The sequence below is a fragment of the Somniosus microcephalus genome, unplaced genomic scaffold (genome assembly GCF_052327205.1).
Source record: "Somniosus microcephalus isolate GS21.2 unplaced genomic scaffold, FLI_Smic_1.0 unresolved_chr2, whole genome shotgun sequence".
Classification (NCBI taxonomy): Eukaryota; Metazoa; Chordata; class Chondrichthyes; order Squaliformes; family Somniosidae; genus Somniosus; species Somniosus microcephalus.
Genome location: NW_028225180.1, coordinates 82,979,020 through 82,991,918, shown reverse-complemented (window position 1 = coordinate 82,991,918; position 12,899 = coordinate 82,979,020). Strand labels below are relative to the sequence as shown.

The window sequence follows — 12,899 nt, the reverse complement described above, 5'->3', positions numbered from 1 at the left end:
TGGGACGGGGGTCTGTGTCTGTGATTCCCCCACACACACAGTGATGGGACGGGGGTCTGTATCTGTGATTCCCCCACACACACGGTGATGGGACGGGGGTCTGTGTCTGTGATTCCGCCCCACACACACACACACACACAGTGATGGGACGGGGGTCTGTGTCTGTGATTCCCCCCCACACACACACGGTGATGGGACGGGGGTCTGTGTCTGTGATTCCCCCACACACACACGGTGATGGGACGGGGGTCTGTGTCTGTGATTCCCACACACACACGGTGATAGGACGGGGGTCTGTGTCTGTGATTCCCCCACACACACGGTGATGGGACGGGGGTCTGTGTCTGTGATTCCCACACACACACACGGTGATGGGACGGGGGTCTGTGTCTGTGATTTCCCCCCCCCACACACACGGTGATGGGACGGGGGTCTGTGTCTGTGATTCCCCCACACACACACAGTGATGGGACGGGGGTCTGTGTCTGTGATTCCGCCCCACACACACACACAGTGATGGGACGGGGGTCTGTGTCTGTGATTCCCCCACACACACACACGGTGATGGGACGGGGGTCCGTGTCTGTGATTCCCCCCCACACAGTGATGGGATGGGGGTCTGTGATTCCCCCACACACACACACACTGATGGGACGGGGGTCTGTGTCTGTGATTCCGCCCCACACACACACACAGTGATGGGACGGGGGTCTGTGTCTGTGATTCCCACACACACACACAGTGATGGGACGGGGGTCTGTGTCTGTGATTCCCCCCCACACACACACACAGTGATGGGACGGGGGTCTGTGTCTGTGATTCCCCCACACACACACAGTGATGGGACGGGGGTCTGTGTCTGTGATTCCCCCCCATACACACGGTGATGGGACGGGGGTCTGTGATTCCCCCACACACACACGGTGATGGGACGGGGGTCAAAGTCTGTGATTCCCCCACACAGTGATGGGACGGGGGTCTGTGTCTGTGATTCCCCCACACACACACGGTGATGGGACGGGGGTCTGTGTCTGTGATTCCCCCACACACACAGTGATGGGACGGGGGTCTGTGTCTGTGATTCCCCCACACACACAGTGATGGGACGGGGGTCTGTGTCTGTGATTCCCCCACACACACAGTGATGGGACGGGGGTCTGTGTCTGTGATTCCGCCCCACACACACACACACACACACAGTGATGGGACGGGGGTCTGTGTCTGTGATTCCCCCCCACACACACGGTGATGGGACGGGGGTCTGTGTCTGTGATTCCCCCACACACACACGGTGATGGGACGGGGGTCTGTGTCTGTGATTCCCACACACACACGGTGATGGGACGGGGGTCTGTGTCTGTGATTCCCCCCCATACACACGGTGATGGGACGGGGGTCTGTGATTCCCCCACACACACACGGTGATGGGACGGGGGTCTGTGTCTGTGATTCCCCCACACACACACACAGTGATGGGACGGGGGTCTGTGTCTGTGATTCCCCCACACACACACGGTGATGGGACGGGGGTCTGTGTCGGTGATTCCCCCCCACACACACGGTGATGGGACGGGGGTCTGTGTCTGTGATTCCCCCCACACACACGGTGATGGGACGGGGGTCTGTGTCTATGATTCCCCCACACACACACACACACACAGTGATGGGCCGGGGGTCTGTGTCTGTGATTTCCCCCCCCCACACACACACACGGTGATGGGACGGCGGTCTGTGTCTGTGATTTCCCCCCCCACACACACTGATGGGACGGGGGTCTGTGTCTGTGATTCCGCCCCACACACACACATAGTGATGGGGCGGGGGTCTGTGTCTGTGATTCCCACACACACACACAGTGATGGGACGGGTGTCTGTGTCTGTGATTCTCCCCCCCCCCCCACACAGTGATGGGACGGGGGTCAAAGTCTGTGATTCCCCCACACAGTGATGGGACGGGGGTCTGTGTCTGTGATTCCCCCACACACACACGGTGATGGGACGGGGGTCTGTGATTCCGCCCCACACACACACACAGTGATGGGACGGGGGTCTGTGTCTGTGATTCCCCCACACACACGGTGATAGGACGGGGGTCCGTGTCTGTGATTCCCCCCCACACAGTGATGGGATGGGGGTCTGTGATTCCCCCACACACACACACACTGATGGGACGGGGGTCTGTGTCTGTGATTCCGCCCCACACACACACACACACAGTGATGGGACGGGGGTCTGTGTCTGTGATTCCCACACACACACACAGTGATGGGACGGGGGTCTGTGTCTGTGATTCCCCCCCACACACACACACAGTGATGGGACGGGGGTCTGTGTCTGTGATTCCCCCACACACACACAGTGATGGGACGGGGGTCTGTGATTCCCCCACACACACACGGTGATGGGACGGGGGTCAAAGTCTGTGATTCCCCCACACAGTGATGGGACGGGGGTCAAAGTCTGTGATTCCCCCACACACACACGGTGATGGGACGGGGGTCTGTGTCTGTGATTCCCCCACACACACACGGTGATGGGACGGGGGTCTGTGTCTGTGATTCCCCACACACACACACACACACACACACACACACACACAGTGATGGGACGGGGGTCTGTGTCTGTGATTCCCACACACACACGGGGGGTCTGTGTCTGTGATTCCCCCCCCCACACACACACGGTGATGGGACGGGGGTCTGTGTCTGTGATTCCCCCCCCCCACACACGGTGATGGGACGGGGGTCTGTGTCTGTGATGCCCCCCCCCCCACACACACGGTGATGGGACGGGGGTCTGTGTCTGTGATTCCCCCCCCACACACACGGTGATGGGACGGGGGTTTGTGTCTGTTATCCCACAGACACACACAGTGATGGGACGGGGGTCTGTGTCTGTGATTCCCCCACACACACAGTGATGGGACGGGGGTCTGTGATTCCCCCACACACACACGGTGATGGGACGGGGGTCTGTGTCTGTGATTCCCCCCCACACACACAGTGATGGGACGGGGGTCTGTGTCTGTGATTCCCCCCCACACAGTGATGGGATGGGGGTCTGTGATTCCCCCACACACACACACGGTGATGGGACGGGGGTCTGTGTCTGTGATTCCCCCACACACACACGGTGATGGGATGGGGGTCTGTGATTCCCCCACACACACACACGGTGATGGGACGGGGGTCAAAGTCTGTGATTCCCCCACACACACACGGTGATGGGATGGGGGTCTGTGATTCCCCCACACACACACGGTGATGGGACGGGGGTCTGTGTCTGTGATTCCCCCACACACACACGGTGATGGGACGGGGGTCTGTGTCTGTGATTCCCCCCCCACACACACGGTGATGGGACGGGGGTCTGTGTCTGTGATTCCCACACACACACGGTGATGGGACGGGGGTCTGTGTCTGTGATGCCCCCCCCCACACACACACGGTGATGGGACGGGGGTCTGTGTCTGTGATTCCCCCCCCACACACACGGTGATGGGACGGGGGTCTGTGTCTGTTATCCCACAGACACACACAGTGATGGGACGGGGTCTGTGTCTGTGATTTCCCCCCACACAGTGATGGGACGGGGCTCTGTGTCTGTGATTCCCCCACACACACACGGTGATGGGACGGGGGTCTGTGTCTGTGATTCCCCCCCACACACACGGTGATGGGACGGGGGTCTGTGTCTGTGATTCCCCCCCACACACACGGTGATGGGACGGGGGTCTGTGTCTGTGATTCCCCCACACACACACAGTGATGGGACGGGGGTCTGTGTCTGTGATTCCCCCCCACACAGTGATGGGATGGGGGTCTGTGATTCCCCCACACACACACGGTGATGGGACGGGGGTCTGTGTCTGTGATTCCCCCACACAATACAATACAATACAATACAAATCGCTTTATTGGCATGATAAGGTACATCTTATGTTGCCAAAGCATCAAAATACATTTATGGTTGAACACATAAACGCGGTTCCATTCATACAGTGTATAAACAGGTATATCCCTGTCTGTGTCTGTGATTCCCCCACACACACACAGTGATGGGACGGGGGTCTGTGTCTGTGATTCCCCCCCACACACACGGTGATGGGACGGGGGTCTGTGTCTGTGATTCCCCCACACACACACGGTGATGGGACGGGGGTCTGTGTCTGTGATTCCCCCCCACACACACGGTGATGGGACGGGGGTCTGTGTCTGTGATTCCCCCCCACACACACGGTGATGGGACGGGGGTCTGTGTCTGTGATTCCGCCCCCCACACACACACGGTGATGGGACGGGGGTCTGTGTCTGCGATTCCACCCCCCCCCCCACACACACACACACACACACACAGTGATGGGACGGGGGTCTGTGTCTGTGATTCCCCCACACACGGTGATGGGACGGGGGTTTGTGTCTGTGATTCCCCCCCACACACAGACGGGGGTCTGTGTCTGTGATTCCCCCACACACACAGTGATGGGACGGGGGTCTGTGTCTGTGACACACACACGCACGCACACACACACACACTGATGGGACGGGGGTCTGTGTCTGTGATTCCCCCACACACACACACTGATGGGACGGGGGTCTGTGTCTGTGATTTCCCCACACACAGTGATGGGACGGGGGTCTGTGTCTGTGATTCCGCCCCGCACACACACACGGTGATGGGACGGGGGTCTGTGTCTGTGATTCCCCCACACACACACGGTGATGGGACGGGGGTCTGTGTCTGTGATTCCCCCCCCCACACACACACGGTGATGGGACGGGGGTCTGTGTCTGCGATTTCCCCCCCCCCCCCACACACACGGTGATGGGACGGGGGTCTGTGTCTGTGATTCCCCCCCACACACACAGTGATGGGACGGGGGTCTGTGTCTGTGATTCCGCCCCACACACACACACATAGTGATTGGACGGGGGTCTGTGTCTGTGATTCCCCCACACACACACACGGTGATGGGACGGGGGTCTGTGTCTGTGATTCCCCCCCACACACACACAGTGATGGGACGGGGGTCAAAGTCTCTGATTCCCCCACACACACACGGTGATGGGACGGGGGTCTGTGTCTGTGATTCCCCCACACACACAGTGATGGGACGGGGGTCTGTGTCTGTGATTCCCCCCCACACACACGGTGATGGGACGGGGGTCTGTGTCTGTGATTCCCCCACACACACACGGTGATGGGACGGGGGTCTGTGTCTGTGATTCCGCCCCCCACACACACACGGTGATGGGACGGGGGTCTGTGTCTGCGATTCCACCCCCCCCCCCCCCCACACACACACACACAGTGATGGGACGGGGGTTTGTGTCTGTGATTCCCCCACACACACACACACACGGTGATGGGACGGGGGTCTGTGTCTGTGATTCCCCCACACACACACACAGTGATGGGACGGGGGTCTGTGTCTGTGATTCCCCCCCACACACACGGTGATGGGACGGGGGTCTGTGTCTGTGATTCCACCCCACACACACAGTGATGGGCCGGGGGTCTGTGTCTGTGATTCCCACACACACACGGTGATGGGACGGGGGTCTGTGTCTGTGATTCCCCCCCCCACACACACGCGGTGATGGGACGGGGGTCTGTGTCTGCGATTTCCCCCCCCCCCCCCCCACACACACACGGTGATGGGACGGGGGTCTGTGTCTGTGATTCCCCCCCACACACACAGTGATGGGACGGGGGTCTGTGTCTGTGATTCCGCCCCACACACACACACACGGTGATGGGACGGGGGTCTGTGTCTGTGATTCCCCCCCCCACACACACAGTGATGGGACGGGGGTCTGTGTCTGTGATTCCCCCCCCCACACACACAGTGATGGGACGGGGGTCTGTGTCTGTGATTCTCCCCCTCCCCTCCCCCCCTCACACAGTGATGGGACGGGGGGTCAAAGTCTCTGATTCCCCCACACACACACGGTGATGGGACGGGGGTCTGTGTCTGTGATTCCCCCCCACACACACGGTGATGGGACGGGGGTCTGTGTCTGTGATTCCCCCACACACACACGGTGATGGGACGGGGGTCTGTGTCTGTGATTCCGCCCCCCACACACACACGGTGATGGGACGGGGGTCTGTGTCTGTGATTCCCCCACACACGGTGATGGGACGGGGGTCTGTGTCTGTGATTCCCCCACACACACAGTGATGGGACGGGGGTCTGTGACACACACGCACGTACACACACACACTGATGGGACGGGGGTCTGTGTCTGTGATTCCCCCACACACACACACTGATGGGACGGGGGTCTGTGTCTGTGATTTCCCCACACACAGTGATGGGACGGGGGTCTGTGTCTGTGATTCCGCCCCACACACACACACGGTGATGGGACGGGGGTCTGTGTCTGCGATTCCACCCCCCCCCCCCCCCCCCCCACACACACACACACAGTGATGGGACGGGGGTCTGTGTCTGTGATTCCCCCACACACGGTGATGGGACGGGGGTTTGTGTCTGTGATTCCCCCACACACACACACACGGTGATGGGACGGGGGTCTGTGTCTGTGATTCCCCCCCACACACACGGTGATGGGACGGGGGTCTGTGTCTGTGATTCCACCCCCCCCCCCACACACACACAGTGATGGGACGGGGGTCTGTGTCTGTGATTCCCCCCCACACACACAGTGATGGGACGGGGGTCTGTGTCTGTGATTCCCACACACACACGGTGATGGGACGGGGGTCTGTGTCTGTGATTCCCCCCCCCACACACACACAGTGATGGGACGGGGGTCTGTGTCTGTGATTCCCCCCCACACAGTGATGGGATGGGGGTCTGTGATTCCCCCACACACACACGGTGATGGGACGGGGGTCTGTGTCTGTGATTCCCCCACACAATACAATACAATACAATACAAATCGCTTTATTGGCATGATAAGGTACATCTTATGTTGCCAAAGCATCAAAATACATTTATGGTTGAACACATAAACGCGGTTCCATTCATACAGTGTATAAACAGGTATATCCCTGTCTGTGTCTGTGATTCCCCCACACACACACAGTGATGGGACGGGGGTCTGTGTCTGTGATTCCCCCCCACGCACACGGTGATGGGACGGGGGTCTGTGTCTGTGATTCCCCCACACACACACGGTGATGGGACGGGGGTCTGTGTCTGTGATTCCCCCCCACACACACGGTGATGGGACGGGGGTCTGTGTCTGCGATTCCACCCCCCCCCCCCCCCACACACACACACACACAGTGATGGGACGGGGGTCTGTGTCTGTGATTCCCCCACACACGGTGATGGGACGGGGGTTTGTGTCTGTGATTCCCCCCCACACACAGACGGGGGTCTGTGTCTGTGATTCCCCCACACACACAGTGATGGGACGGGGGTCTGTGTCTGTGACACACACACGCACGCACACACACACACACTGATGGGACGGGGGTCTGTGTCTGTGATTCCCCCACACACACACACTGATGGGACGGGGGTCTGTGTCTGTGATTTCCCCACACACAGTGATGGGACGGGGGTCTGTGTCTGTGATTCCGCCCCGCACACACACACGGTGATGGGACGGGGGTCTGTGTCTGTGATTCCCCCACACACACACGGTGATGGGACGGGGGTCTGTGTCTGTGATTCCCCCCCCCACACAAACACGGTGATGGGACGGGGGTCTGTGTCTGCGATTTCCCCCCCCCCCCCCCACACACACGGTGATGGGACGGGGGTCTGTGTCTGTGATTCCCCCCCACACACACAGTGATGGGACGGGGGTCTGTGTCTGTGATTCCGCCCCACACACACACACATAGTGATTGGACGGGGGTCTGTGTCTGTGATTCCCCCACACACACACACGGTGATGGGACGGGGGTCTGTGTCTGTGATTCCCCCCCACACACACACAGTGATGGGACGGGGGTCAAAGTCTCTGATTCCCCCACACACACACGGTGATGGGACGGGGGTCTGTGTCTGTGATTCCCCCACACACACAGTGATGGGATGGGGGTCTGTGTCTGTGATTCCCCCACACACACACGGTGATGGGACGGGGGTCTGTGTCTGTGATTCCCCCCCACACACACGGTGACGGGACGGGGGTCTGTGTCTGTGATTCCCCCACACACACACGGTGATGGGACGGGGGTCTGTGTCTGTGATTCCCCCCCACACACACGGTGATGGGACGGGGGTCTGTGTCTGTGATTCCCCCACACACGGTGATGGGACGGGGGTTTGTGTCTGTGATTCCCCCACACACACACAGTGATGGGACGGGGGTCTGTGTCTGTGATTCCCCCACACACACAGTGATGGGACGGGGGTCTGTGACACACACGCACGTACACACACACACTGATGGGACGGGGGTCTGTGTCTGTGATTCCCCCACACACACACACTGATGGGACGGGGGTCTGTGTCTGTGATTTCCCCACACACAGTGATGGGACGGGGGTCTGTGTCTGTGATTCCGCCCCACACACACACACGGTGATGGGACGGGGGTCTGTGTCTGCGATTCCACCCCCCCCCCCCCCCACACACACACACACAGTGATGGGACGGGGGTCTGTGTCTGTGATTCCCCCACACACGGTGATGGGACGGGGGTTTGTGTCTGTGATTCCCCCACACACACACACACGGTGATGGGACGGGGGTCTGTGTCTGTGATTCCCCCACACACACACACAGTGATGGGACGGGGGTCTGTGTCTGTGATTCCCCCCCACACACACGGTGATGGGACGGGGGTCTGTGTCTGTGATTCCACCCCCCCCCCACACACACACAGTGATGGGACGGGGGTCTGTGTCTGTGATTCCCCCCCACACACACAGTGATGGGACGGGGGTCTGTGTCTGTGATTCCCACACACACACGGTGATGGGACGGGGGTCTGTGTCTGTGATTCCCACACACACACGCGGTGATGGGACGGGGGTCTGTGTCTGCGATTTCCCCCCCCCCCCCCCCACACACACACGGTGATGGGACGGGGGTCTGTGTCTGTGATTCCCCCCCACACACACAGTGATGGGACGGGGGTCTGTGTCTGTGATTCCGCCCCACACACACACACACGGTGATGGGACGGGGGTCTGTGTCTGTGATTCCCCCCCCCACACACACAGTGATGGGACGGGGGTCTGTGTCTGTGATTCTCCCCCTCCCCTCCCCCCCTCACACAGTGATGGGACGGGGGTCAAAGTCTCTGATTCCCCCACACACACACGGTGATGGGACGGGGGTCTGTGTCTGTGATTCCCCCACACACACAGTGATGGGATGGGGGTCTGTGTCTGTGATTCCCCACACACACAGTGATGGGACGGGGGTCTGTGTCTGTGATTCCCCCACACACACACATAGTGATTGGACGGGGGTCTGTGTCTGTGATTCCCCCACACACACACAGTGATGGGACGGGGGTCTGTGTCTGTGATTCCCCCACACACACAGTGATGGGATGGGGGTCTGTGTCTGTGATTCCCCACACACATAGTGATGGGACGGGGGTCTGTGTCTGTGATTCCCCCACACACACACATCGTGATTGGACGGGGGTCTGTGTCTGTGATTCCCCCCCCACACACACACACACACGGTGATGGGACGGGGGTCTGTGTCTGTGATTCCCCCACACACACACACACGGTGATGGGACGGGGGTCTGTGTCTGTGATTCCCCCCCACACACACGGTGATGGGACGGGGGTCTGTGTCTGTGATTCCACCCCCCCCCCCACACACACACAGTGATGGGACGGGGGTCTGTGTCTGTGATTCCCCCCCACACACACAGTGATGGGACGGGGGTCTGTGTCTGTGATTCCCACACACACACGGTGATGGGACGGGGGTCTGTGTCTGTGATTCCCCCCCCCACACACACACGGTGATGGGACGGGGGTCTGTGTCTGCGATTCCCCCCCCCACACACACGGTGATGGGACGGGGGTCTGTGTCTGTGATTCCCCCCCACACACACACACACGGTGATGGGACGGGGGTCTGTGTCTGTGATTCCCCCCCACACACACACACAGTGATGGGACGGGGGTCTGTGTCTGTGATTCTCCCCCTCCCCTCCCCCCCCCACACAGTGATGGGACGGGGGTCAAAGTCTCTGATTCCCCCACACACACACGGTGATGGGACGGGGGTCTGTGTCTGTGATTCCCCCACACACACACATAGTGATTGGACGGGGGTCTGTGTCTGTGATTCCCCCACACACACACGGTGATGGGACGGGGGTCTGTGTCTGTGATTCCCCCACACACACACGGTGATGGGACGGGGGACTGTGTCTGTGATTCCCCCACACACACACAGTGAAGGGACGGGGGTCTGTGTCTGTGATACACACACACACGGTGATGGGACGGGGGTCTGTGTCTGTGATTCCCCCACACACACACGGTGAAGGGACGGGGGTCTGTGTCTGTGACACACACACACACACACACACACACACACGGTGATGGGACGGGGGTCTGTGTCTGTGATTCCCCCACACACACGGTGATGGGACGGGGGTCTGTCTGTGATTCCCCCACACACACGGTGAAGGGACGGGGGTCTGTGTCTGTGATTCCCCACACACATGCAGTGATGGGACGGGGGTCTGTGTCTGTGATTCCCCACACACACAGTGATGGGACGGGGGTCTGTGTCTGTGATTCCCCCACACACATACAGTGATGGGACGGGGGTCTGTGTCTGTGATTCCCCCACAGAGACACGGTGATGGGACGGGGGTCTGTGTCTGTGATTCCCCCACACACACGGTGAAGGGACGGGGGTCTGTGTCTGTGATTCCCCACACACATACAGTGATGGGACGGGGGTCTGTGTCTGTGATTCCCCCACACACATACAGTGATGGGACGGGGGTCTGTGTCTGTGATTCCCCACACACATAGTGATGGGACGGGGGTCTGTGTCTGTGAATCCCCCCCACACATACAGTGATGGGACGGGGGTCTGTGTCTGTGATTCCCCACACACACAGTGATGGGATGGGGGTCTGTGTCTGTGATACCCCCCCACACACACGATGCTAAGACAGGGCGTCTTTGCCGGTTTCTCCCAAGCCTTGAATCCCATCAGGGTTCACTCAGTGGTGGCTTCTGCGCCAGCACAGACACAATCGGCTGAATGGCCTCCTTCTGTGCTGTAAATTTCTGTGATTCTATATGATTAATTCTGGGAATGTGCCTTGTACTCGATCCACTCCCGAGCCCTGACCCTCCTGCAGATGTCAGTGTGATAGCCGACCCCACTCAATGAGGAAAGGTTAGCACTGATCAATGGAGGGAGCTGCTCATTTCATTAACGCGAGCCTTTGTCTTTTTGCAGCCACTTTCTCTCGCCTGTGCAACACAACACGGTGGGTCCCAAATGTGCGGCCAGGCCGAGGGGTGGATCAGAGCCAGACTGAACAGATGGACATATCGCAGAGTAGCGACGGTGAGTAGAAGGCGTTTTCTGTTGCTCCGCTCCTCTCCACAATCTCATTAAACAACCTGCATTTATATACAGCGCCTTTAAACGTAGTAAAACGTCCCAACGTGCTTCACACACCGGCGTTATCAAACTGGCCCTGGGCCAGCTCGATACAAACGGGAACTTCACCAAAATGTTCAGCCCCCCCAGTAACCTCCTGTGGTGCTGAGGAGGGGTTTCAGGCGTGGTCATGGCTCTGAGCGGTTTCTCTGCTTCGTTTGCCTCTGTGCAGATAACAGTTCAGACGACTCCTCCGACGAGTGTTTCTGTCGGCATGGACGCTGCGTGCGAGGACGGAGCCGGTGCGAATGCTACAAAGGCTTCCAGCTGGACAGCAGTGGGAAATGTCGAGGTAGGTATAGAACTGTGCCTCATACAGCAGAGGCACATCTGGGGAGGGTCCCTGTTTTATCTCAATTTGCACAGGACATAAAACACATGCCTGTCAGTGTTTTACAGACAGAGATAGGTAATCATAAAGTGAGATCATTAAAACACCTGATAAGGCAGTTCATATCATGAATGCAGAATATAGCTCCCTCTACTCTGTCCCCATCAAACACTCCCAGGGCAGGTACAGCATGGGGTTAGATACAGAGTAAAGCTCCCTCTACTCTGTCCCCATCAAACACTCCCAGGGCAGGTACAGCACGGGTTAGATACAGAGTAAAGCTCCCTCTACACTGTCCCATCAAACACTCCCAGGGCAGGTACAGCACGGGTTAGATACAGAGTAAAGCTCCCTCTACACAGTTCCAATGTTTCATAATCCCCATCTCCAAAAGAGGACCCCCAAAGCACCAGTGGGTTAACACGGCCCGGACCCCATTTCTACACCGTTTCCAAGACTGTCACTGACCTCATCTCCTCTGGAGATCTTCCTCCCGCTGCCACCAACCTCATAGTTCCCCAACCCCGCACAGCCCGCTTCTACCTCCTTCCCAAGATCCACAAACAGGACTGCCCTGGTAGACCCATCGTTTCAGCCTGTTCTTGCCCCACGGAACTTATCTCTTCCTATCTTGACTCTATTTTTTCTCCCCTTGTCCAGTCTCTTCCCACCTACATCCGCGACTCTTCGGACGCCCTCCGCCAATTTAACAGTTTCCAGTTTCCTGGCCCCAACCGCTTCCTTTTCACTATGGACGTACAATCCCTCTACACCTCCATCCCCCACCCGGATGGCCTGAGGGCGCTCCGCTTCTTCCTTGAACAGAGGCCCGACCAGTCCCCATCCACCACGACCCTCCTCCGCCTGGCTGAACTTGTTCTCACATTGAACAACTTCTCCTTTAACTCCACTCATTTCCTCCAAATCCAAAGTGTTGCCATGGGTACCCGCATGGGTCCTAGCTATGCCTGCCTTTT

The 12,899-nt window shown here is 58.9% G+C and overlaps 1 protein-coding gene across 4 annotated transcripts in view; it reads left to right on the top strand.

Annotated features, from left to right (window-relative positions):
- Window positions 1-12,068, top strand: part of ltbp3 (latent transforming growth factor beta binding protein 3) — a 258,409-nt gene extending 246,341 nt beyond the window's left edge. For all 4 annotated transcript variants that reach the window (XM_085976243.1, XM_085976241.1, XM_085976244.1 and 1 more), the window contains 2 exons: window positions 11,385-11,495; window positions 11,764-12,068. In XM_085976243.1, coding sequence (XP_085832369.1) covers window positions 11,385-11,495; window positions 11,764-12,053 — 401 coding nt within the window. In that variant the 3' untranslated portion in view covers window positions 12,054-12,068. The remainder of the gene's footprint in view (window positions 1-11,384; window positions 11,496-11,763) is intronic.
- The last annotated feature ends 831 nt before the right edge of the window (window positions 12,069-12,899 follow it).